The sequence below is a fragment of the Colius striatus genome, unplaced genomic scaffold, assembly GCF_028858725.1.
Source record: "Colius striatus isolate bColStr4 unplaced genomic scaffold, bColStr4.1.hap1 scaffold_35, whole genome shotgun sequence".
NCBI classification, from domain to species: domain Eukaryota; kingdom Metazoa; phylum Chordata; class Aves; order Coliiformes; family Coliidae; genus Colius; species Colius striatus.
The window spans coordinates 98229-125956 of NW_026908519.1; the positions used below are offsets into that span (position 1 = coordinate 98229).

The 27728-nt window shown below is 63.5% G+C and overlaps 1 protein-coding gene across 1 annotated transcript; it reads left to right on the forward strand.

Annotated features, from left to right (window-relative positions):
- Window positions 1–1917: 1917 nt before the first annotated feature.
- LOC133629246 (antigen peptide transporter 1-like) lies at window positions 1918–27516 on the forward strand. The gene is given in 12 exon segments (XM_062019901.1): window positions 1918–2103; window positions 6667–6769; window positions 8466–8802; window positions 10635–10832; window positions 14336–14464; window positions 17015–17200; window positions 20930–21103; window positions 24549–24708; window positions 24787–24800; window positions 24802–24924; window positions 25530–25721; window positions 27445–27516. Coding segments are annotated over 12 exon segments (1785 nt in total). The 5' UTR covers window positions 1918–2006.
- The last annotated feature ends 212 nt before the right edge of the window (window positions 27517–27728 follow it).

Below are 27728 nucleotides of genomic sequence, written 5' to 3' on the forward strand. Positions count from 1 at the left end.
ACCGGGAGCGGGACCCGGGAGCATCGGGACCGGCACCGGGACACAGCCGGAGCGGACCGGGACACGCGAGGAGCAGCGCCCGGGGACGCTGGGACACACCGGGGGGAACCGGGAGCAGCACCGGGACACATCCGGACGCATCGAAACGTACCCGAACCGAACCGGGACACAGCGGGGACACCGGGAGCAGCACCGGGACACATCCGGACGCATCGAAACGTACCCGAACCGAACCGGGACACACCGGGAGGCACCAGAACCAGCACCGGGACACATCCGGACGCATTGAAACGCACCCAGACCGGACCGGGACACACCGGGAGGCATCAGAACCAGCATCGGGACACATCCGGACGCATTGAAACACACCCGGAGCGGACCGGGACACACCGGGTCGCATCAGAACCAGCACCGGGACACATCCGGACGCATCGAAACGCACCCGGACCGGACTGGGATACACCGGGTCACATCAGAACCAGCACCGGGACACATCCAGACGCATTGAAACACACCCGGACCGGACCGGGACACACCGGGTCGCATCAGAACCAGCACCGGGACACATCCGGACGCATTGAAACGCACCCGAACCGGACCGGGACACACCGGGAGGCACCAGGACCAGCACCGGGACACATCCGGACGCATCGAAACGCACCCGGAGCGGACCGGGACACACCGGGAGGCACCAGAACCAGCACCGGGACACATCCGGACGCATCGAAACGCACCCGGACCGGACTGGGATACACCGGGTCACATCAGAACCAGCACCGGGACACATCCAGACGCATTGTAACACACCCGGACCGGACCGGGACACACCGGGTCGCATCAGAACCAGCACCGGGACACATCCGGACGCATCGAAACGCACCCGGACCGGACTGGGATACACCGGGTCACATCAGAACCAGCACCGGGACACATCCAGACGCATTGAAACACACCCGGACCGGACCGGGACACACCGGGTCGCATCAGAACCAGCACCGGGACACATTCGGACGCATTGAAACGCACCCGAACCGGACCGGGACACACCGGGAGGCACCAGAACCAGCACCGGGACACATCCGGACGCATTGAAACGCACCCGAACCGAACCGGGACACACCGGGAGCGGGACCCGGGAGCATCGGGACCGGCACCGGGACACAGCCGGAGCGGACCGGGACACGCGAGGAGCAGCGCCCGGGGACGCTGGGACACACCGGGGGGAACCGGGAGGCACCGGGAGCAGCACCGGGACACATCCGGACGCATCCAAACGCACCCGAACCGGACCGGGACACATCGGGAGGCACCAGAACCAGCACCGGGACACATCCGGACGCATTGAAACGCACCCGGACCGGACTGGGATACACCGGGTCACATCAGAACCAGCACCGGGACACATCCAGACGCATTGAAACACACCCGGACCGGACCGGGACACACCGGGTCGCATCAGAACCAGCACCGGGACACATCCGGACGCATCGAAACGCACCCGGACCGAACCAGGACACACCGGGTCGCATCAGAACCAGCACCGGGACACATCCGGACGCATTGAAACGCACCCGAACCGGACCGGGACACACCGGGAGGCACCAGAACCAGCACCGGGACACATCCAGACGCATTGTAACACACCCGGACCGGACCGGGACACACCGGGTCGCATCAGAACCAGCACCGGGACACATCCGGACGCATTGAAACGCACCCGAACCGGACCGGGACACACCGGGAGGCATCAGAACCAGCACCGGGACACATCCGGACGCATTGTAACACACCCGGACCGGACCGGGACACACCGGGACGCATCAGAACCAGCACTGGGACACATCCGGACGCATCGAAACGCACCCGAACCGAACCAGGACACAGCGGGGACACCGGGAGCAGCACCGGGACACATCCGGACGCATCGAAACGCACCCGAACCGAACCGGGACACAGCGGGGACACCGGGAGCAGCACCGGGACACAGCGGGTGCCACCGGCCCGGGATGGCGCTGTCCCCCGCCCGCCGCCTCCTGGCGCTGCTGAGCCCCGAGCGCTGGAGCTGCGCAGCGGTGGCGGCGCTGATGGTGGCCTCGGTGCTGGGTACGGGGCGAGGGGCCGGGGCACCCGGTTTGGGGGGGTGCAGGACCCAGTTTGGGGGTGCTCTGAGCTTTGGAGAGGGCAACGCACAATTTGGGGGGGGGGTAGCACCTGGTTAGAAGATGCTCTGAGCTTTGGGGAGGGGACAGCAGCCAGCTTTGGGGGGGGACATGAGCACCCAATGTGGGGGAGGGTCAACATCCAGTTGGTGGGTGCTCTGAGCTGTGGTGGGGGGCAGCACCCAGCTTTGGGGGTGGGAGTAGCACCCTGTTGGAGGATGCTCAGAGCTTTAGGGGGCAGCAGCTGGTTGGAGGGTGCTTTGAGCTTTAGGGGGTTGGTTCAGCACACAGTTTGGGGGATGCTGTGAGCTTTGTGGGTGGCAGCACCCAGTTCAGGGTGGGGGTGCAGCACCCAGTTGGATGATGCTCAGAGCTTTGGTGGGATGCAGCACCCACCCTTGGGGGGAGTGAGCACCCAGTTGGAGGCTGCTCTGAGCTTTGAGGGGGCTGCAGCTAGTTGGAGGGTGCTTTGAGCTTTAGGGGGGTAGTTCAGGACACAGTTTGGGGGATGCTGTGAGCTTTGGAGGGGGGCAGCACCCAGCTTTGGGGTGGGGATATGAGCATCCAATTTAGGGTGGGGGTGTAGCACCCAGTTGGAGGCTGCTCTGAGCTTTGGGTGGGTCAGCACCCAATTTGGAGGGAGCAGCACCCAGCTGGAGGATGCTCAGAGCTTTGGGGGGCAGCAGCTGGTTGGAGGGTGCTTTGAGCTTTAGGGGAGTGGTTTAGCACACAGTTTGGGGGTGCTGTGAGCTTTGCAGGGGGGCAGCACCCAGCTTTGGGGGGGCAGCACCCTATTTAGGGGTTGGGGATGAGCAGCCAGTTGGAGGCAGCTCTGAGATTTGGGGGTCAGCACCCAGTTTTGGAGGTGAGGAGGGTCAGCAACCAGTTAGAGGATGCTGTGAGCTTTGAGGGGCAGCACCCAGCTTTGAGGAGGGATTGGCAACACCTAGTTGGAGGATGCTCTGGGCTTTGGGAGAGTCAGCACCCAATTTGGGGGTGGGGGGAGATGGCAGCACCCAGTTGGAGGATGCTCAGAGCTTTGGGGGGGCTGCAGCTAGTTGGAGGGTGCTTTGAGCTTTAGGGAGGCGGTTCAGGACACAGTTTGGGGGATGCTGTGAGCTTTGGAGGGGGGCAGCACCCAGCTTTGGGGTGGGGATATGAGCATCCAATTTAGGGTGGGGGTGTAGCACCCAGTTGGAGGCTGCTCTGAGCTTTGGGTGGGTCAGCACCCAATTTGGAGGGAGCAGCACCCAGCTGGAGGATGCTCAGAGCTTTGAGGGGCAGCAGCTGGTTGGAGGGTGCTTTGAGCTTTAGGGGGGTGGTTTAGCACACAGTTTGGGGGTGCTGTGAGCTTTGCAGGGGGGCAGCACCCAGCTTTGAGGAGGGATTGGCAACACCTAGTTGGAGGATGCTCTGGGCTTTGGGAGAGTCAGCACCCAATTTGGGGGTGGGGGGAGATGGCAGCACCCAGTTGGAGGATGCTCAGAGCTTTGGGGGGCAGCAGCTGGTTGGAGGGTGCTTTGAGCTTTAGGGGGTTGGTTCAGCACACAGTTTGGGGGATGCTGTGAGCTTTGGAGGGAGGCAGCACCCAGCTTTGGGGTGGAGATATGAGCATCCAATTTAGGGTGGGGGTGTAGCACCCAGTTGGAGGCTGCTCTGAGCTTTGGGTGGGTCAGCACCCAATTTGGAGGGAGCAGCACCCAGCTGGAGGATGCTCAGAGCTTTGGGGGGCAGCAGCTGGTTGGAGGGTGCTTTGAGCTTTAGGGGAGTGGTTTAGCACACAGTTTGGGGGGTGCTGTGAGCTTTGGAGGGGGGCAGCACCCAGCTTTGGGGGGGCAGCACCCTATTTAGGGGTTGGGGATGAGCAGCCAGTTGGAAGCTGCTCTGAGATTTGGGGGTCAGCACCCAGTTTTGAAGGTGAGGAGGGTCAGCAACCAGTTAGAGGATGCTGTGAGCTTTGGGGGGCAGCACCCAGCTTTGAGGAGGGATTGGCAACACCTAGTTGGAGGATGCTCTGGGCTTTGGGAGAGTCAGCACCCAATTTGGGGGTGGGGGGAGATGGCAGCACCCAGTTGGAGGCTGCTCAGAGCTTTGGGGGGGCTGCAGCTAGTTGGAGGGTGCTTTGAGCTTTAGGGAGGCGGTTCAGGACACAGTTTGGGGGATGCTGTGAGCTTTGGAGGGGGGCAGCACCCAGCTTTGGGGTGGGGATATGAGCATCCAATTTAGGGTGGGGGTGTAGCACCCAGTTGGAGGCTGCTCTGAGCTTTGGGTGGGTCAGCACCCAATTTGGAGGGAGCAGCACCCAGCTGGAGGATGCTCAGAGCTTTGAGGGGCAGCAGCTGGTTGGAGGGTGCTTTGAGCTTTAGGGGGGTGGTTTAGCACACAGTTTGGGGGTGCTGTGAGCTTTGCAGGGGGGCAGCACCCAGCTTTGAGGAGGGATTGGCAACACCTAGTTGGAGGATGCTCTGGGCTTTGGGAGAGTCAGCACCCAATTTGGGGGTGGGGGGAGATGGCAGCACCCAGTTGGAGGATGCTCAGAGCTTTGGGGGGCAGCAGCTGGTTGGAGGGTGCTTTGAGCTTTAGGGGGTTGGTTCAGCACACAGTTTGGGGGATGCTGTGAGCTTTGGAGGGAGGCAGCACCCAGCTTTGGGGTGGAGATATGAGCATCCAATTTAGGGTGGGGGTGTAGCACCCAGTTGGAGGCTGCTCTGAGCTTTGGGTGGGTCAGCACCCAATTTGGAGGGAGCAGCACCCAGCTGGAGGATGCTCAGAGCTTTGGGGGGCAGCAGCTGGTTGGAGGGTGCTTTGAGCTTTAGGGGAGTGGTTTAGCACACAGTTTGGGGGTGCTGTGAGCTTTGGAGGGGGGCAGCACCCAGCTTTGGGGGGGCAGCACCCTATTTAGGGGTTGGGGATGAGCAGCCAGTTGGAAGCTGCTCTGAGATTTGGGGGTCAGCACCCAGTTTTGAAGGTGAGGAGGGTCAGCAACCAGTTAGAGGATGCTGTGAGCTTTGGGGGGCAGCACCCAGCTTTGAGGAGGGATTGGCAACACCTAGTTGGAGGATGCTCTGGGCTTTGGGAGAGTCAGCACCCAATTTGGGGGTGGGGGGAGATGGCAGCACCCAGTTGGAGGCTGCTCTGAGCTTTGGGGGGGCTGCAGCTAGTTGGAGGGTGATTTGAGCTTTAGGGGGGTGGTTCAGGGCACAGTTTGGGGGATGCTGTGAGCTTTGGAGGGGGGCAGCACCCAGCTTTGGGGTGGGGATATGAGCATCCAATTTAGGGTGGGGGTGTAGCACCCAGTTGGAGGATGCTCAGAGCTTTGGGGGGCAGCACCCAATTTAGAGGGTGAGAATGACCACCCAGTTGGAAGCTGCTCTGAGATTTGGGGGTCAGCACCCAGTTTTGGAGGTGGGGAGAGGCAGCAACCAGTTAGAGGATGCTGTGAGCTTTGAGGGGCAGCACCCAGCTTTGAGGAGGGATTGGCAACACCTAGTTGGAGGATGCTCTGGGCTTTGGGAGAGTCAGCACCCAATTTGGGGGTGGGGGGAGATGGCAGCACCCAGTTGGAGGATGCTCAGAGCTTTGGGGGGCAGCAGCTGGTTGGAGGGTGCTTTGAGCTTTAGGGGGTTGGTTCAGCACACAGTTTGGGGGATGCTGTGAGCTTTGGAGGGAGGCAGCACCCAGCTTTGGGGTGGGGATATGAGCATCCAATTTAGGGTGGGGGTGTAGCACCCAGTTGGAGGATGCTCAGAGCTTTGGGGGGCAGCACCCAATTTAGAGGGTGAGAATGACCACCCAGTTGGAAGCTGCTCTGAGATTTGGGGGTCAGCACCCAGTTTTGGAGGTGGGGAGAGGCAGCAACCAGTTAGAGGATGCTGTGAGCTTTGAGGGGCAGCACCCAGCTTTGAGGAGGGATTGGCAACACCTAGTTGGAGGATGCTCTGGGCTTTGGGAGAGTCAGCACCCAATTTGGGGGTGGGGGGAGATGGCAGCACCCAGTTGGAGGATGCTCAGAGCTTTGGGGGGCAGCAGCTGGTTGGAGGGTGCTTTGAGCTTTAGGGGGTTGGTTCAGCACACAGTTTGGGGGATGCTGTGAGCTTTGGAGGGAGGCAGCACCCAGCTTTGGGGTGGAGATATGAGCATCCAATTTAGGGTGGGGGTGTAGCACCCCGTTGGAGGATGCTCTGAGCTTTGGGAGGGGGGCAGCACCCAGTTGGAGGATGCTCTGAGCTTTGGGAGGGGGGCAGCACCCAGTTGGAGGATGCTCTGAGCTTGAGTGTGTTGCAGCACCCAGCTTTGGGGGGAGGGAAGGGCATCAACACTCAATTTGGGGGCTGCTCTGAGCTTTGGGGGGAGGGATCAGCACCCAATTTAGGGGTAGTCAGCACCCAGCGTGGGGAGGGTGTTGGATGCATCACCCTGAGGTCCCACCATGGGGTCTCCCCTTACCCTGAGGGGTGTGCCCCAGCCCCCAGCACCCTGACACCACGTCCCCCCTCTCCCCCCACAGGTGAGGTGGCTGTCCCCTACTTCACAGGCCGTGTCACTGACTGGGTGGCCAACGAGGACGAGCTGGGGGCTGCTTGGCCCATGGCCCTGCTGGGGCTCAGCAGGTAGGATGGGGATGGCCCCTGGAGGTTGGGGTTGGGGGGGTGACACCAGTGTCCCCACTTGAAGCCACCTCACCTGGCTGCTGCAAGAGTGTGGGCAGCAGGTGGAGGGAGGTTCTCCTTCTCTGCTCTGCCCTGCTGAGGCCTCATGTGAGTCCTGTGTCCAGTTCTGGGCTCCCCAGCTCCAGAGGGACAGGGAACTGCTACCAAGGGGGCTACCAGAGTCCTGTGGATGGCTACCAAGATGCTGAGGGGACTGGAACATCTCTGTGAGGAGGAAAGGCTGCAGGACCTGGGGCTGTTGGAGAAGAGGAGGCTGAGGGAGGATGGGTGTGGAGAGGATGGGACCAGTGTTTGTTGTGTGGTGGCCAGTGACAGGACAAGGGGTGATGGGCACAGGCTGGGACACAAAAGCTCCCCTGGCACAGGAGGAGAAACCCCTTTGGTGCTGAGCTGAGGGAGCCCTGGCACAGGCTCTGGAGGCTCCTCAGGAGCTTCCCAAACCCACTTGGACTCTTCTCACCACGAGGAACCTGCTTTAGGGCTGCAGAAGCTCTAAAGGTTCCTCCCAATCCCTCCCCATGGTGTGTCCCTGGTTCCACTGGCACAGGGAGGAGAAACCCCTTTGGTACTGAGCTGAGGGAGCCTGACCCAGGCTCTGGAGGCTCCTCAGGAGCTTCCCAAACCCACTTGGACTCTTCTCACCACGAGGAACCTGCTTTAGGGCTGCAGAAGCTCTAAAGGTTCCTCCCAACCCCTCCCCACTGTGTGTCCCTGGTTCCACTGGCACAGGAGGAGAAACCCCTTTGATGCTGAGCTGAGGGAGCCTGCCCCAGGCTCTGGAGGCTCCTCAGGAGCTTCCCAAACCCACTTGGACCCTTTTCTGACCATGAGGAGGTTCCCAAACCCACTTGGACTCTTTCCTGACCACGAGGAACCTGCTTTAGGGCTGGAGAAGCTCTAAAGGTTCCTCCCAACCCCTCCCCATGGTGTGTCCCTGGTTCCCCTGGCACAGCAGGAGAAACCCCTTTGGTGCTGAGCTGAGGGAGCCTGACCAGGCTCTGGGGCTTCTCAGGAGCTTCCCAAACCCACTTGGACCCTTTTCTGACCATGAGGAGGTTCCCAAACCCACTTGGACTCTTTCCTGACCTCAAGGAGGTTCCCAAACCCACTTGGACTCTTTCCTGACCACAAGGAACCTGCTTTAGGGCTGCAGAAGCTCCAGGTTCCTCCCAACCCCTCCCCATGGTGTGTCCCTGGTTCCCCTGGCACAGCAGGAGAAACTCCTTTGGTGCTGAGCTGAGGGACCCTGCCCCAGGCTCTGGAGGCTCCTCAGGAGCTTCCCAAACCCACTTGATCTCTTTTCTGACCACGAGGAGCTTCCCAAACCCACTTGGACTCTTCTGACCACAAGGAACATACTTTAGGTCTTCAGAAGCTCTAAAGGTTCCTCCCAACCCCTCCCCATTGTGTGTCTCTGGTTCCACTGGCACAGGAGGAGAAACCCCTTTGGTGCTGAGCTGAGGGACCCTGCCCCAGGCTCTGGAGGCTCCTCAGGAGCTTCCCAACCCCCTGTGCCCATCCCTGTGCCCCTGGAGCCAGAGGAACCCTCTTTAGCAGTGGGTCTGTGCTGGCTGAGCTCAGCAGGTGCTGTCCCAGCCTTTGGCTGCTCCATGACTCCCTTCTGCCACCTCCTCAGTGCCATCAGTGAGTTCAGCTGCGACGTGGCGCTCGCTGGCACCCTGGGCCGGGCTCTGGGGCGGCTCCAACGCCGCGTCTTCTCCTCGCTGCTGCGCCGGGACGTTGGGTCTCTGCGGGCAGCGGGCGCCGGGGCGCTGGCGGCGCGGCTCACGGGGGACGTGGAGGCCGTTGGGACGGCCCTGGCTGATGCTCTCGGCCTCCTGCTGTGGTACCTGGCCAGGGCCCTGTGCCCTCTGCTTGCCATGGCCTGGCTCTCGCCCCTCCTGGCTGCTGGCACCCTCCTGGCGCTGCCTGTCCTCGTGCTGCTGCCCCGCGCCGTCGGCGACATCCAGCAGGTACCGGGGTTGGGAGGCTGCTTCGTGCCTCCCCGTGCCCACCGGCCCCTGCATGTGGCTGCTGGTCCCTCTGTGCACCCACTGGCGCTGCCAGCTGCCTCCTGACCCCTCCCTGTGCCCCCTGTGCCCTCCCCACACCAAATGTCCCCTCCCTGTGCCCCCTGTCCCCTCCCCACACCAAATGTCCCCTCTCTGTGCCCCTCGTGCTCTGCTCATGCCCCCTGTCCCCTCCCCACACCGAATGTCCCCTCCCTGTGCCCCCTGTCCTCTGCTTGTGCCCACTGTCCCTTCCCTGTGCCCCCTGTCCCCTCCCCACACCAAATGTCCCCTCCCTGTGCCCCCCGTGCTCTGCTCGTGCCCCCTATTCCCTCCCTGTGCCCCCTGTCCCCTCCCCATGACAAATGTCCCCTCCCTGTGCCCCCTGTCCCCTCCCCACACGAAATGTCCCCTCCCTGTGCCCCTGTCCTCTGCTTGTGCCCACTGTCCCCTCCCCATGACAAATGTCCCCTCCCTGTGCCTCTTGTCCCCTCCCCACACCAAATGTCCCCTCCCTGTGCCCCCTGTCCTTGCTCATGCCCCCTGTCCCCTCCCTGTGTCCCCTGTCCCCTCCCTGTCCTCACTGTCCCCTCCCTGCACCCACTGTCCCCTCCCTGTCCCCATCATCCCCTCACTGTCCCCACCATCCCCTCCCTGTCCTCACTGTCCCCTCCTTGTCCCCACCATCCCCTTCCTACACCCACTGTCCCCTCCCCGTGTCCCCTGTCCCCTCCCTGTGCCCACCATCCCCTCCTTGTCCCCACTGTCCCCTCCCTGTCCTCACTGTCCCCTCCTTGTCCCCACTGTCCCCTCCTTGTCCCCACTGTCCCTTCCTTGTCCCCACCATCCCCTCCCTGTCCCCACTGTCCCCTCCCTGTGCCCACCATCCCCTCCCTGCTCCCACTGTCCCCTCCTTGTCCCCACTGTCCCCTCCCTGTCCTCACTGTCCCCTCCCTGTCCCCACTGTCCCCTCCTTGTCCCCACTGTCCCTTCCTTGTCCCCACCATCCCCTCCCTGTCCCCACCGTCCCCTCCCTGTGCCCACCATCCCCTCCCTCTCCCCACTGTCCCCTCCTTGTCCCCACCATCCCCTCCCTATGCCCACCATCCCCTCCCTGTCCCCACTGTCCCCTCCCTGTGCCCACCATCCCCTCCCTGCTCCCACTGTCCCCTCCCTCTCCCCACTGTCCCCTCCTTGTCCCCACCATCCCCTCCCTGCTCCCACTGTCCCCTCCTTGTCCCCACTGTCCCTTCCTTGTCCCCACCATCCCCTCCCTGTCCCCACTGTCCCCTCCTTGTCCCCACCATCCCCTCCCTGTGCCCACTGTCCCCTCCCTGCACCCACTGTCCCCTCCTTGTCCCCACCATCCCCTCCCTGTGCCCACCATCCCCTCCCTGCCCCCACTGTCCCCTCCTTGTCCCCACCATCCCCTCCCTGTGCCCACCATCCCCTCCCTGTCCCCACTGTCCCCTCCCTGTGCCCACCATCCCCTCCCTGCTCCCACTGTCCCCTCCCTCTCCCCACTGTCCCCTCCTTGTCCCCACCATCCCCTCCCTGTGCCCACCATCCCCTCCCTGTCCCCACTGTCCCCTCCCTGTGCCCACCATCCCCTCCTTGTCCCCACTGTCCTCTCCCTCTCCCCACTGTCCCCTCCTTGTCCCCACCATCCCCTCCCTATGCCCACCATCCCCTCCCTATGCCCACCATTCCCTCCCTGTGCCCCTCATCTCTCTGTCCCCTCCCTGCTCCCCCCTTCCCCGTGCCCTCCAGCCCTGAGGTGACACCTCTGTCCCCAGGGGCTGGCACGACAAGTGCAGGAGGCGCTGGCAGATGCCACCAAAGTGGCCGTGGAGACCTTCCAGGCCATGGCCACCGTGCGCAGCTTTGCCCACGAGGCCGGGGCAGCCGAGAGGTACCACGAGAGGCTGCGCCACGTGTGCCAGCTGGAGGGCAAAGAGGCGGCCACCTACGCAGCCACGCTCTGGGCCAGCGGGGTATGGGCACAGGGGACATGGGGACATGGTGGCATGGGGCTGGGGACATGGGGAGCAGTGGTATGGGGCTGGGGACATGGTGGCATGGGGCTGGGAGACATGGGGAGCAGTGGCATGGAGCTGGGGACATGGTGGCATGGGACTGGGAACATGGGGAGCAGTGGCATGGGACTGGGGACATGGTGGCATGGGGCTGGGGACATGGTGGCATGGTGGCATGGGGCTGGGGGACATGGGGAGATGGGGCTGGGGACATGGGAAGCAGTGGCATGGGGCTGGGGACATGGTGGCATGGAGCTGGGGACATGGGGAGCAGTGGCATGGGGCTGGGGACATGGTGGCATGGGGCTGGGGGACATGGGGAGCAGTGGCATGGGACTGGGGACATGGTGGCCTCAGGCAGAGGACATGGGGACATGGTGGCATGGGGCTGGGGACATGGGATGGGGCTGGGGGACATGGGGAGCAGTGGCATGGTGCTGGGGACATGGTGGCATGGAGCTGGGGACATGGTGGCATGGTGGCATGGGGCTGGGGACAGGGTGGCATGGGGCTGGGGGACATGGGGAGCAGTGGCATGGGGCTGGGGACATGGTGGCATGGGGCTGGGGACATGATACAGGGCTGAGGATGTGGGGACGTGGTGACACAGGGCTGGGGACATGGTGGGATGGGGCTGGGGACATGGGGAGCAGTGGCATGGGGCTGGGGACAGGGTGGCCTCAGGCAGAGGACATGGGGACATGGTGGCATGGGGCTGGGGGACATGAGGATGTGGTGGGATGGGGCTGGGGACATGGAGAGCAGTGGCATGGGGCTGGGGACATGGTGGCATGGGGCTGGGAGACATGGGGAGCAGTGGCATGGGGCTGGGGACATGATACAGGGCTGAGGATGTGGGGACGTGGTGACACAGGGCTGGGGACATGGTGGCATGGGGCTGGGGACGTGGTGACACAGGGCTGGGGACATGGTGGGATGGGGCTGGGGACATGGGGAGCAGTGGCATGGGGCTGGGGACATGGTGGCCTCAGGCAGAGGACATGGGGACATGGTGGCATGGGGCTGGGGACATGGGGATGTGGTGGGATGGGGCTGGGGACATGGTGGCATGGTGGCATGGGGCTGGGGGACATGGTGAGATGGGGCTGGGGACATGGGAAGCAGTGGCATGGGGCTGGGGACATGGTGGCATGGAGCTGGGGACATGGGGACATGGTGGCATGGGGCTGGGGACAGGTTGGCATGGGGCTGGGGGACATGGGGACATGGTGGCATGGGGCTGGGGACAGGTTGGCATGGGGCTGGGGGACATGGGGACATGGTGGCATGGGGCTGGGGACAGGGTGGCATGGGGCTGGGGGATATGGGGACATGGTGGCATGGGGCTGGGGACATGGGGACGTGGTGGGATGGGGCTGGGGGACATGGGGAGCAGTGGCATGGGACTGGGGGACATGGTGGCATGGGGCTGGGAACATGGTGGCATGGTGGCATGGGGCTGGGATATATGGACACATAGTGGCATGAGTCTGGGGACATGGGGACATGGTGGCATGGGGCTGGGAGACATGGGGAACAGTGACATGGGGCTGGGGACATGGGGAGCAGTGGCATGGGACTGGGGGACATGGTGGCATGGGGCTGGGGACATGGGGAACAGTGACATGGGGCTGGGGACATGGGGACATGGTGGCATGGGGCTGGGGACATGGTGGCATGGGGCTGGGGGACATGGGGACATGGTGGCATGGGGCTGGGGACATGGGGAGCAGTGGCATGGGACTGGGGGACATGGTGGCATGGGGCTGGGGACATGGTGGCATGGTGGCATGGGGCTGGGGGACATGGTGAGATGGGGCTGGGGACATGGGAAGCAGTGGCATGGGGCTGGGGACATGGTGGCATGGAGCTGGGGACATGGGGACATGGTGGCATGGGGCTGGGGACAGGTTGGCATGGGGCTGGGGGACATGGGGACATGGTGGCATGGGGCTGGGGACATGGTGGCATGGGGCTGGGGGACATGGGGACATGGTGGCATGGGGCTGGGGACAGGGTGGCATGGGGCTGGGGGACATGGGGACATGGTGGCATGGGGCTGGGGACATGGGGACGTGTTGGGATGGGGCTGGGGGACATGGGGAGCAGTGGCATGGGACTGGGGACATGGTGGCCTCAGGCAGAGGACATGGGGACATGGTGGCATGGGGCTGGGGACATGGTGGCATGGGGCTGGGGACATGGGGACATGAGGCATGGGGCTGGGGACATGGTGGCATGGGGCTGGGGACATGGGGACGTGGTGGGATGGGACTGGGGACATGGGGAGCAGTGGGATGGGGCTGGGGACATGGTGGCATGGGGCTGGGGGACGTGGGGACATGGTGGCATGAGGCTGGGATATATGGACACATAGTGGCATGAGTCTGGGGACATGGGGAGCAGTGGCATGGGGCTGGGGACATGGTGGGATGGGGCTGGGGACATGGTGGCATGGTGGCATGGGGCTGGGGACATGGGGAACAGTGACATGGGGCTGGGGACATGGGGAGCAGTGGCATGGGACTGGGGGACATGGTGGCATGGGGCTGGGGACATGGGGAGCAGTGGCATGGGACTGGGGGACATGGTGGCATGGGGCTGGGGACATGGGGAACAGTGACATGGGGCTGGGGACATGGTGGCATGGTGGCATGGGGCTGGGGACATGGTGGCATGGGGCTGGGGACATGATACAGGGCTGAGGATGTGGGGACGTGGTGACACAGGGCTGGGGACATGGTGGCATGGGGCTGGGGACATGGGGAACAGTGACATGGGGCTGGGGACATGGGGACATGGTGGCATGGGGCTGGGGACATGGGGAGCAGTGGCATGAGGCTGGGGGACATGGAGACATGGTGGCATGGGGCTGCAGGACATGATACAGGGATGTGGGGACATGATGTCATAGGGCTGGGGACTTAGTGGCATGGGGCTGGGGGACATGGGGAGCAGTGGTGGCACAGGGCTGCAGGATGCGATGACACAGGGCTGGGGACATGGTGGCATGGGCTTGGGGACATGAGGACGTGGTGGCATGGGGTTGGGGCCATGGGGAGCAGTGGCATGGGGCTGGGGACATGGTGGGATGGGGCTGGGGACATGGAGACATGGTGGGATGGGGCTGGGGACATGGTGGCATGGGGCTGGGGTATATGGACACATAGTGGCATGAGGCTGGGGACATGGGGACATGGGGCTGGGGACATGGTGGCATGGGGCTGGGGACACAGGGACACGGTGGCACAGGGCTGGGGGACGTGATGCCGTGGGCTTGGGGACAAGGGGACACACAGGGGCTCTGTGACATGGGGAGTGGGTCGTCTGTGGGACATGGGAGGTGACAGAGGGAGGTGACAGAGGGGGGGAGGTGGCACCTGGGAGGTGGCTTGTGGTGAGGAGGGTGACAGGGGACCCCAGAGGTGGCCCCAGCACTGAGGTCCCTCCCCTGTCCCCAGCTCTCGGCGCTGGCCCTGAAGCTGGGGCTGCTCTGCTGCGGGGGACACTTGGTGGCCACAGGGACCATCACCACTGGGGACCTTGTCACCTTCCTCATCTACCAGATGCAGTTCACTGAGGCTGTGGAGGTGACACCCCAGGGGACACCATGTCCCCAATGTCCCCCCCCTGCCCCATCCCTGTGTCTCCGTGGCCACCCCTGGCCCCGTGCCCAATGTCCCCATGTCCCCATGCTGGTCCCATGGCCCCGTGTCCTCATGTGTCCCCCCATGTCTCTGTGTCCCCACACTCCCCCAACAGTGTCCTCAAGGCTGTTCCCTGTCCCCAAGGTGTCCCCAAGTCCTCCCAGCCACGTCCCCATGACCTTCCACGTCCTCCACAACCTCCCTGCCACGGCCCTGTGTGTCCCCCTCTGTGACCCCATGTCCCCAAACCCTCCTCCCCATTTCCCCCTCTGTGTCCCCATGTCCCCAAACCCTCCTCCCAGTGTCCCCCTCTGTGTCCCCATGTCCCCAAACTCTCCTCCCCATGTCCCCCTCTGTGTCCCCATGTCCCCAAACCCTCCTCCCAGTGACCCCTCTGTGTCCCCATGTCCCCAAACCCTCCTCTCAGTGTCCCCCTCTGTGTCCCCATGTCCCCAAACCCTCCTCCCCATGTCCCCCTCTGTGTCCCCATGTCCCCAAACCCTCCTCCCTGTGTCCCCCTCTGTGTCCCCATGTCCCCCTCTGTGTCCCCATGTCCCCAAACCCTCCTCCCCATGTCCCCCTCTGTGTCCCCATGTCCCCAAACCCTCCTCCTTGTGTCCCCCTCTGTGTCCCCATGTCCCCCTCTGTGTCCCCATGTCCCCAAACCCTCCTCCCTGTGTCCCCCTCTGTGTCCCCATGTCCCCAAACCCTCCTCCCCATGTCCCCCTCTGTGTCCCCATGTCCCCAAACCCTCCTCCCCGTGTCCCCCTCTGTGTCCCCATGTCCCCAAACCCTCCTCCCCATGTCCCCCTCTGTGTCCCCATGTCCCCAAACCCTCCTCCCCGTGTCCCCCTCTGTGTCCCCATGTCCCCCTCTGTGTCCCCATGTCCCCAAACCCTCCTCCTTGTGTCCCCCTCTGTGTCCCCATGTCCCCAAACCCTCCTCCCCATGTCCCCCTCTGTGTCCCCATGTCCCCAAACCCTCCTCCCCGTGTCCCCCTCTGTGTCCCCATGTCCCCAAACCCTCCTCCCCATGTCCCCCTCTGTGTCCCCATGTCCCCAAACCCTCCTCCCCATGTCCCCCTCTGTGTCCCCATGTCCCCAAACCCTCCTCCCCGTGTCCCCCTCTGTGTCCCCATGTCCCCCTCTGTGTCCCCATGTCCCCAAACCCTCCTCCCTGTGTCCCCCTCTGTGTCCCCATGTCCCCAAACCCTCCTCCCCGTGTCCCCCTCTGTGTCCCCATGTCCCCAAACCCTCCTCCCCGTGTCCTCCTCTGTGTCCCCATGTCCCCAAACCCTCCTCCCAGTGTCCCCCTCTGTGTCCCCATGTCCCCAAACCCTCCTCCCAGTGGCCCCTCTGTGTCTCCATGTCCCCAAACCCTCCTCCCTTTGTCCCCCTCTGTGTCCCCATGTCCCCAAACCCTCCTCCCCTTGTCCCCCTCTGTGTCCCCATGTCCCCAAACCCTCCTCCCCATGTCCCCCTCTGTGTCCCCATGTCCCCAAACCCTCCTCCCCGTGTCCCCCTCTGTGTCCCCATGTCCCCAAACCCTCCTCCCCATGTCCCCCTCTGTGTCCCCATGTCCCCAAACCCTCCTCCCAGTGGCCCCTCTGTGTCTCCATGTCCCCAAACCCTCCTCCCTTTGTCCCCCTCTGTGTCCCCATGTCCCCAAACCCTCCTCCCCATGTCCCCCTCTGTGTCCCCATGTCCCCAAACCCTCCTCCCAGTGTCCCCCTCTGTGTCCCCATGTCCCCAAACCCTCCTCCCAGTGTCCCCCTCTGTGTCCCCATGTCCCCAAACCCTCCTCCCCATGTCCCCTTCTGTGTCCCCATGTCCCCAAACCCTCCTCCCCATGTCCCCCTCTGTGTCCCCATGTCCCCAAACCCTCCTCCCCATGTCCCCCTCTGTGTCCCCATGTCCCCAAACCCTCCTCCCAGTGACCCTCTGTGTCCCCATGTCCCCAAACCCTCCTCCCCATGTCCCCCTCTGTGTCCCCATGTCCCCAAACCCTCCTCCCCATGTCCCCCTCTGTGTCCCCATGTCCCCAAACCCTCCTCCCCATGTCCCCTTCTGTGTCCCCATGTCCCCAAACCCTCCTCCCAGTGACCCCTCTGTGTCCCCATGTCCCCAAACCCTCCTCCCCATGTCCCCCTCTGTGTCCCCATGTCCCCAAACCCTCCTCCCAGTGATCCCTCTGTGTCCCCATGTCCCCAAACCCTCCTCCCCATGTCCCCTTCTGTGTCCCCATGTCCCCAAACCCTCCTCCCAGTGACCCCTCTGTGTCCCCATGTCCCCAAACCCTCCTCCCCATGTCCCCCTCTGTGTCCCCATGTCCCCAAACCCTCCTCCCCATGTCCCCCTCTGTGTCCCCATGTCCCCAAACCCTCCTCCCAGTGATCCCTCTGTGTCCCCATGTCCCCAAACCCTCCTCCCAGTGACCCCTCTGTGTCCCCATGTCCCCAAACCCTCCTCCCTGTGTCCCCCTCTGTGTCCCCAGGTCCTGCTCCGCTACTATCCCAACATGACCAAGGCTGTGGGTTCCTCAGAGAAGATCTTTGAGTTCCTGGACCAGGAGGAGCAGGTGACACCCAGGGGGACACTGGTACCTGATGTCCTTCAAGGCCACCTCCAGCTTGAGGACGTCTGGTTCTCCTACCCTGGGCAGCAAGAGCCCATCCTCAAGGTGGGCACAGGGATGGGGGGATGTGGTGGGTGTGGGGACGTGGCAGGGGGACACAGGGACACTGTGGGGAGGGTGTGGGGACAGGGAGGGGGGTGGGATATGGTGGGGGGACAGAAGGACACGGTGGGGACGAGGCAAGTGGACATGGGGACACAGTGGGGAGGGTGTGGGGACATGATGGGGGGCCACTGGGACATGGTGGGGGGCACATGGGGACATGGTGGGGCACATGGGGACACGGTGGGGAGGGTCCTGGGGTCATGAGATGGGGATGTGGGTGTGGGGGGAGGGTGTGGGGATGTGATTGGGGGCATATGAGGACATAGTGGGGGGACATGGGGACATGATGGGGGGCACATGGGCTCATGGAGGTGCTGAGGAAGGTATGGGGATGTGATGGGGGGCCATGGGGACATGGTGGGGACGGTGTGGGGACACATCAGGGGGCCATGGGGACACAGTAGGAGGGTCCTGGGGACATGAGATGGGGATGTGGGTGTGGGGGGGAGGGTGTGGGGATATAGTGGGGGGCACATGGGGACATAGTTGGGGACACATGGGGACATAGTTGGGGGCACATGGGCTCATGGAGGTGGTGAGGAGGGTGTGGGGATGTGATGGGGGCACATGGGGACATGGTGAGGACAGTGTGGGGACACATCAGGGGGCCATGGAGGTGGTGGGGAGGGTGTGGGGACATGATGGGGGGCACATGGGCTCATGGAGGTGTTGGGGAGGGTGTGGGGACATGATGGGGGGACATGGGGACACGGTGGGGAGGGTGTGGGGACATGATGGGGGGCCACTGGGACATGGTGGGGGGCACATGGGCTCATGGAGGTGGTGGGGAGGGTGTGGGGACATGGTGGGGGGCCATGGGGACATGATGGGGAGAGTATGGGGACACATCAGGGGGTCATGGGGACACGGTAGGAGGGTCCTGGGGACATGAGATGGGGACACTGTGGGGGGGAGGGTGTGGGGACATAATGGGGGGCACATGGGGACATGGAGGTGGTGAGGAGGGTGTGGGGATGTGATGGGGGGACATGGGGACATGGTGGGGGGCACATGGGCTCATGGAGGTGGTGAGGAGGGTGTGGGGACATGATGGGGGGACATGGGGACACGGTGGGGAGGGTGTGGGGACACATCAGGGGGTCATAGAGGTTGGGGGGGGGTGTGGGGACATGATGGGGGGACATGGGGACATGGTGGGGCACATGGGGACAAGGTGGGGGGCCATGGGGACATGATGGGGGCACATGGGCTCATGGAGGTGCTGAGGAAGGTGTGGGGATGTGATGGGGGGCCATGGGGACATGGTGGGGAGGGTGTGGGGACACACCAAAGGGTCATGGGGACATGGTAGGAGGGTCCTGGGGATGTGAGATGGGGATGTGGGTGTGGAGGGGAGGGTGTGGGAACATGATGGGGGGCACATGGGGACATAGTTGGGGACACATAGGGACATAGTTGGGGGCACATGGGCTCATGGAGGTGGTGAGGAGGGTGTGGGGATGTGATGGGGGCACATGGGGACATGGTGAGGACAGTGTGGGGACACATCAGGGGGCCATGGAGGTGGTGGGGAGGGTGTGGGGACATGATGGGGGGCACATGGGCTCATGGAGGTGTTGGGGAGGGTGTGGGGACATGATGGGGGGACATGGGGACACGGTGGGGAGGGTGTGGGGACATGATGGGGGGCCACTGGGACATGGTGGGGGGCACATGGGCTCATGGAGGTGGTGGGGAGGGTGTGGGGACATGGTGGGGGGCCATGGGGACATGATGGGGAGAGTATGGGGACACATCAGGGGGTCATGGGGACACGGTAGGAGGGTCCTGGGGACATGAGATGGGGACACTGTGGGGGGGAGGGTGTGGGGACATAATGGGGGGCACATGGGGACATGGAGGTGGTGAGGAGGGTGTGGGGATGTGATGGGGGGACATGGGGACATGGTGGGGGGCACATGGGCTCATGGAGGTGGTGAGGAGGGTGTGGGGACATGATGGGGGGACATGGGGACACGGTGGGGAGGGTATGGGGACACATCAAGGGGGTCATGGGGACATGAGATGGGGATGTGGGTGTTGGGGGGGGAGGGTGTGGGGACATGGTGGCAGGCACATGGGGACATGGAGATGGTGAAGAGGATGTGGGGACATGATGGGGGGGACATGGGGACATGGTGGGGAGGGTGTGGGGACACACCAAAGGGTCATGGGGACATGGTAGGAGGGTCCTGGGGACGTGAGATGGGGATGTGGGTGTGGAGGGGAGGGTGTGGGAACATGATGGGGGGCACATGGGGACATGGTGGGGGGCCATGGGCTCATGGAGGTGCTGAGGAGGGTGTGGGTATGTGATTGGGGGCACATGGGGACATAGTGAGGGGACATGAGGACATGTAGGGGGCACATGGGGACATGGTGGGGGGACATGGGGACATGGTGGGGAGGGTGTGGGGACACATCAGGGGGTCATAGAGGTGGTGGGGAGGGTGTGGGGACATGATGGGGGGCACATGGGGACAAGGTGGGGGCCATGGGCTCATGGAGGTGGTGAGGAGGGTGTGGAGATGTGATGGGGGGACATGGGGACATGGTGGGGAGGGTGTGGGGACACATCAGGGGGTCATAGAGGTGGTGAGGAGGGTGTGGGGACATGATGAGGGGACATGGGGACAAGGTGGGGGGCCATGGGGACATGATGGGGGCACATGGGCTCATGGAGGTGGTGGGGAGGGTGTGGGGACATGATGGGGGGACATGGGGACATGGTGGGGAGGGTGTGGGGACACATCAGGGGGTCATAGAGGTGGTGGGGAGGGTGTGGGGACATGATGGGGGGCACATGGGGACAAGGTGGGGGGCCATGGGGACATGATGGGGGCACATGGGCTCATGGAGGTGGTGGGGAGGGTGTGGGGACATGATGGGGGGACATGGGGACATGGTGGGGAGGGTGTGGGGACACATCAGGGGGTCATAGAGGTGGTGGGGAGGGTGTGGGGACATGATGGGGGGCACATGGGGACAAGGTGGGGGGCCATGGGGACATGATGGGGGCACATGGGCTCATGGAGGTGGTGGGGAGGGTGTGGGGACATGATGAGGGGGACATGGGGACAAGGTGAGGAGGGTGTGGGGACACATCAGGGGTCATAGAGGTTGGGGGGGGGTGTGGGGACATGATGGGGGGACATGGGGACATGGTGGGGCACATGGGGACAAGGTGGGGGGCCATGGGGACATGATGGGGGCACATGGGCTCATGGAGGTGGTGAGGAAGGTGTGGGGACATGATGGGGGGACATGGGGACATGGTGGGGAGGGTGTGGGGACACATCAGGGGGTCATAGAGGTGGTGGGGAGGGTGTGGGGACATGATGGGGGGCACATGGGGACAAGGTGGGGGGGCCATGGGGACATGATGGGGGGCACATGAGGACATGGTGGGGGGACATGGGGACATGGGGATGGGACATGGGGACATGGTGGGGGGCACACGGGCTCATGGAGGTGCTGAGGAGGGTGTGGGGACACGATGGGTGGCCATGGGGACACTGTAGGGGGCCATGGCATGACATGGGGACACAGTGAAGACATGGGCAGGGGGGACATGGGGGTGGTGGGGACACACCAGGGGGCCACAGTGGGCACAGGGCAGGGAGGGACAGTGTGGGAGGGGGCTCAGGCTGTCACCTGTGTGTCCCCCAGGGCCTGTCCCTGGAGCTGTGTCCCGGGGAGGTGCTGGCAGTGGTGGCCCCACCAGGGGCAGGGAAGAGCACCCTGGTGTCCCTGGTGCTGGGGCTGCAGCCACCGACGTCTGGGAGGGTGCTGCTGGATGGACGCCCCCTCCGTGCCTACCAGCACCCCTACCTGCGCTGCCAGGTGCCACCAACCGCCCCTGGCACACCGTGGCCACAGGGGCTGCCCAGCACCACCCCCCTCAGGGCTCCAGATGGCCCCAAAGAGTCCCTGTCACATCCCTGCTGTGTGTCCCCCCCCCGTGTCCCCCACTGTCCCCACCACGTTCCCAGCCGTGCCCACCATGTCTCTACCATGTCCCCACGTGTCCCCAAAGCTCCCCCAGCCCTGTCCCTGTCACATCCCTGTCACATCCCCACCATGTCCCCAGCACCTCCCCATCTGTCCCCAAACCCTCCCCAGCCCTGTCCCTGTCACATCCCTGTCACATCCCCACCTCATCCCCCCCATGACCTCACCATGTCCCCAACACCTCCCCATCTGTCCCCAACTTGTCCCTGATGTCCCCCAGCCCCGTCCCTGTCACATCCTTGTCACATCCCCACCATGTCCTCACCATGTCCCCAGCACCTCCCCATCTGTCCCCAACCCCTCCCCAGCCCTGTCCCTGTCACATCCTGACCACATTCCCACCATGTCCCCAACACCTCCCCATCTGTCCCCAACCTGTCCCCAAAGCCTCCCCAGCCCTGTCCCTGTCACATCCTTGTCACATCCCCCACCATGTCCCCACCATGTCCCCAGCACCTCCCCATCTGTCCCCAACCTGTCCCCAGGGCTCCCCCAGCCCTGTCCCTGTCACATCCTTGTCACATCCCCAGCCATATCCCTGCCATGTCCCCAGCACCTCCCTATCTGTCCCCAATGCCACTTCCAGCCCTGTCCTTGTCACATCCCCACCTCATTGCCCCACGTCCCCAGCCACATCCCCACCATGTCCCTAGCACCTCCCCATCTGTCCCCAAAGCCTCCCCAGCCCTGTCCCTGTCACATCCCTGTCACATCCTGACCACATCCCCCCCATGTCCCCAGCACCTCCCCTTCTGTCCCCAACCTGTCCCTGATGCCCCCCAAGCCCTGTTCCTGTCACATCCTTGTCACATCCCCAGCCACATCCCCACCATGTCCCCATCACATCCCTGCCATGTCCCCAGCACCTCCCCATCTGTCCCCAACCTGTCCCTGATGCCCCCCAGCCCTGTCCCTGTCACATCCTTGTCACATCCCCACCATGTCCCCAACATCTCCCCATCTGTCCCCAACCTGTCTCCAAAGCCTCCCCAGCCCTGTCCCTGCCACATCCTCATCACATCCTTGTCACATCCCCCACCATGTCCCCACCATGTCCCCAGCACCTCCCCATCTGTCCCCAACCTGTCCCCAAAGCCTCCCCAGCCCTGTCCCTGTCACATCCTGACCACATTCCCACCATGTCCCCAACACCTCCCCATCTGTCCCCAACCTGTCCCCAAAGCCTCCCCAGCCCTGTCCCTGTCACATCCTGACCACATCCCCACCATGTCCCCAGCACCTCCCCATCTGTCCCCAACCTGTCCCCAAAGCCTCCCCAGCCCTGTCCCTGCCACATCTTCATCACATCCTTGTCACATCCCCACCATGTCCCCCAGCACCTCCCCATCTGTCCCCAAACCCTCCCCAGCCCTGTCCCTGTCACATCCTTGTCACATCCCCCACCATGTCCCCACCATGTCCCCAGCACCTCCCCATCTGTCCCCAACCTGTCCCCAGGGCTCCTCCAGCCCTGTCCCTGTCACATCCTTGTCACATCCCCAGCCATATCCCTGCCATGTCCCCAGCACCTCCCTATCTGTCCCCAATGCCACTTCCAGCCCTGTCCTTGTCACATCCCCACCTCATTGCCCCACGTCCCCAGCCACATCCCCACCATGTCCCCAGCACCTCCCCATCTGTCCCCAACCTGTCCCTGATGCCCCCCAAGCCCTGTTCCTGTCACATCCTTGTCACATCTCCACCTCATCCCCATGTACCCAGCACCTCCTCATCTGTCCCCAACTTGTCCCTGATGCCTCTCCAGCCCTGTCCCTGCCACATCCTTGCACATCCCCAGCCACATCCCCATCATGTCCCCATCACATCCCTGCCATGTCCCCAGCACCTCCCCATCTGTCCCCAACCTGTCCCCAAAGCCTCACCAGCCCTGTCCCTGTCACATCCTTGTCACATCCCCCACCATGTCCCCACCACGTCCCCAACACCTCCCCATCTGTCCCCAACCTGTCCCCAATGCCACTTCCAGCCCTGTCCTTGTCACATCCCTACCTCATGCCCCCCATGTCCCCAACACCTCCCCATCTGTCCCCAACCTGTCCCCAGTGCTTCTCCAGCCCTATCCCTGTCACATCCTTGTCACATCCTTGTCACATCCCCATGTCCCCAGCACCTCCCCATCTGTCCCCAATGCCACTTCTAGCCCTGTCCTTGTCACATCCCTACCTCATGCCCCCCATGTCCCCAACACCTCCCCATCTGTCCCCAACCTGTCCCCAGGGCTTCCCCAGCCTTGTCCTTGTCACATCCTTGTCACATCCCCACCTCATCCCCCCCATGTCCCCACCATATCCCCAGCACCTCCCCATCTGTCCCCAACTTGTCCCTGATGTCCCCCAGCCCTGTCCCTGCCACATCCTCATCACATCCTTGTCACATCCCCCACCATGTCCTCACCATGTCCCCAGCACCTCCCCATCTGTCCCTAACCCCTCCCCAGCCCTGTCCCTGTCACATCCCTGTCACATCCTGACCACATCCCCACCATGTCCCCAACACCTCCCCATTTGTCCCCAACCTGTCCCCAAAGCCTCCCCAGCCCTGTCCCTGTCACATCCTTGTCACATCCCCACCTCATCCCCCCATGTCCCCACCATGTCCCCAGCACCTCCCCATCTGTCCCCAACTTGTCCCTGATGTCCCCCAGCCCCGTCCCTGTCACATCCTTGTCACATCCCCACCATGTCCTCACCATGTCCCCAGCACCTCCCCATCTGTCCCCAACCTGTCCTCAATGCCACTTCCAGCCCTGTCCTTGTCACATCCCTACCTCATGCCCCCCATGTCCCCAGCCCCATCACTGCCATGTCCCCAGAACCTCCCCATCTGTCCCCAACCTGTCCCTGATGCCCCCCAAGCCCTGTCCCTGCCACATCCTTGTCACATCCCTAATTCATGCCCCACCATGTCCCCATCACATCCCTGCCATATCCCCAGCACCTCCCCATCTGTCCCCAACCTGTCCCCAAAGCCTCCCCAGCCCTGTCCCTGTCACATCCTCATCACATCCTTGTCACATCCCCACCTCATCCCCCCCATGTCCCCACCATGTCCCCAACACCTCCCCATCTGTCCCCAACCTGTCCCCAAACCCTCCCCAGCCCTGTCCCTCTCACATCCTTGTCACATCCCCAGCCACATCCCCAACACCTCCCCATCTGTCCCCAACCCATCCCTGATGCCCCCCCTGCCCCATCCCAGCTCCATCCCCCGTCCCAGCCCCATCCCCACCATGTCCCCAGCTGTCCCCTCCGTGCAGGTGGCCGCTGTGCCCCAGGAGCCCAGGCTCTTCTCCCGCTCCCTCCACTCCAACATCTCCTACGGGCCGAGGCCGTGGAGCCGGGCGCAGGTGGCGGCGGCCGCTCGCCGTGCTGGTGCCCACGGCTTCATCGCCAGCCTGCCCCGTGCCTACGACACAGGTACCACATGTGTCCCCTTTGCTGTCCCCACGTGTGTCCCCCTCACACACCCCCTCCCCTGAGCCCTGTCTCGCTCAGAGGTGGGTGAGCTGGGGGGGGCAGCTCTCCGGGGGACAGCGGCAGGGGGTGGCCATCGCTCGGGCTCTGCTCAGGGACCCCCAGATCCTCGTCCTCGATGAGCCCACCAGCGCTCTAGATGCCAAGAGCAGGGCACAGGTGAGAGGTGGCACCTCTGTCCCCTTGGACCCCCTCCTGTGTCCCCCTTTCTGGTGTGCCCTGGGTCCCTCTCCCAGCAGCCCCTCTCATCTTGTTGGGGGGTCCCCCTCAATCCCCTCTCCTCAAGCCTCTGGTGCTCATGTCCTCTGGTCCCCTCTTGGTCTCGGAGGGGGTTCCCCTGGATCCCTGCTCCCTGTGGCTCCCTGGTCTCCATGTCCCTTGGTCCCCTGGCCCAGCAGACCCCTGGCTCCTCTCCTGTGCTGTCCCCTGCTCTCTGTGCCCCCCCGTTCATCCCCAGGCCCAAAACCCCCTGGGTCTGGCTGGTCCCCAGCCCTGGGTCTCTTTCCTGTCACAGGGGTCCACCCTTGTCCCTTGGGTCTCTCTGTCCTCTTGTCACCTTGGGCTTCATGTCCCCTGGATCCCCACTGCTCATATCCCCTGGGTCCCTGGTCCCCATGTGCCCCCCTCCTTCCCATGTCTCCCTGGTCCCTCCTTCCCATCTCCTCATGCTCTCAGCTCCCCCACAGCCCCTGGATCCCCCTTTGGTCCCCAACCCCTGTGTCCCCACCCCAGGGGTCCCCACTGACGCTGTCACCCCCATGCAGGTGGAGCAGGAGCTGTTTGGGGCCGGGCGCACGGTGCTGCTGGTGACGGGCCAGGTGGCCCTGGCCATGCGGGCACAGAGGGTGGCTGTGCTGGAAGGGGGACGGCTGCACCAGCTGGACTCCCCTGGGGAGCTCCTGAGACCCAGCAGCCGCTACTGGAAGCTGCTGCAGGGCAGGGGACAAGGGGACACAGCAGGGGATGGGGACACGGGGATGGAGGGTGAGGGACAGGAGGAGCTGGGGATGGGGATATGAGTTGATGGGGACATGTGGGATGGGATGGGATGGGATGGGATGGGATGGGATGGGATGGGATGGGATGGGGACAAGGGGAGGGAGGGTGAGGGACAGGAGGAGCTGAGGATGGGGATATGAGTTGATGGGGACACGTGGGATGGGATGGGATGGGATGGGATGGGATGGGATGGGATGGGATGGGGAGAGTGGGATGAGATGGGATGGGATGGGGAGAGTGGGAGAGGGGATGGGGACAAGGGGATGGAGGGTGAGGGACAGGAGGAGCTGGGGATGGGGATATGGGTTGATGGGGACATGTGGGATGGGATGGGATGGGATGGGATGGGATGGGATGGGATGGGATGGGGAGAGTGGGAGAGGGGATGGGGACAAGGGGAGGGAGGGTGAGGGACAGGAGGAGCTGGGGAAGGGGATATGAGTTGATGGGGACATGTGGGATGGGATGGGATGGGATGGGATGGGATGGGATGGGATGGGATGGGATGGGGACAAGGGAATGGAGGGTGAGGGACAGGAGGAGCTGAGGATGGGGATATGAGTTGATGGGGACACGTGGGATGGGATGGGATGGGATGGGATGGGATGGGATGGGATGGGGAGAGTGGGAGAGGGGATGGGGACACGGGGAGGGAGGGTGAGGGACAGGAGGAGCTGGGGAAGGGGATATGAGTTGATGGGGACATGTGGGATGGGATGGGATGGGATGGGATGGGATGGGATGGGATGGGATGGGGAGAGTGGGAGAGGGGATGGGGACAAGGGGAGGGAGGGTGAGGGACAGGAGGAGCTGGGGAAGGGGATATGGGTTGATGGGGACATGTGGGATGGGATGGGATGGGATGGGATGGGATGGGATGGGGAGATGGGAGAGGGGATGGGGACAAGGGGAGGGAGGGTGAGGGACAGGAGGAGCTGGGGAAGGGGATATGAGTTGATGGGGACATGTGGGATGGGATGGGATGGGATGGGATGGGATGGGATGGGGAGATGGGAGAGGGGATGGGGACAAGGGGAGGGAGGGTGAGGGACAGGAGGAGCTGGGGAAGGGGATATGAGTTGATGGGGACATGTGGGATGGGATGGGATGGGATGGGATGGGATGGGATGGGATGGGATGGGATGGGATGGGGACAAGGGAATGGAGGGTGAGGGACAGGAGGAGCTGAGGATGGGGATATGAGTTGATGGGGACACGTGGGATGGGATGGGATGGGGAGAGTGGGAGAGGGGATGAGGACAGGGGGAGGGAGGGTGAGGGACAGGAGGAGCTGGGGATGGGGATATGAGTTGATGGGGACATGTGGGATGGGATGGGATGGGATGGGATGGGATGGGATGGGATGGGGACAAGGGGAGGGAGGGTGAGGGACAGGAGGAGCTGGGGATGGGGGCACAAAGGGATGGGGACACATGGAACTGGGATGGGGAGAGTGGGAGAGGGGATGGGCACACAGGGATGGAGGGTGAGGGACAGGAGGAGCTGGGGAAGGGGATATGAGTTGATGGGGACAGCCCAGAGTTGAGGTGAGCTGCACTGGGGCAACTGGGAGTGACTGGGATGGCACTGGGGGCAGCTGGGAGTGACTGGGATGGCACTGGGAGTGACTGGGGTGGCACTGGGGGCAACTGGGAGTGACTGGGATGGCACTGGGGGCAGCTGGGAGTGAGTGGGATATCACTGGGGGCAACTGGGAGTGACTGGGACCTCACGGAGGGCAACTGGGAGTGACTGGGATGTCACTGGTGGCAACTGGGAGTGACTGGGATGGCACTGGGGGCAGCTGGGAGTGACTGGGGGCAACTGGGAGTGACTGGGATGGCACTGGGGGCAGCTGGGAGTGAGTGGGATATCACTGGGGGCAACTGGGAGTGACTGGGACCACACTTGTAGCAACTGGGAGTGAATGGGATGTCATTGTACTGGTCCGCAATGGTCGATAC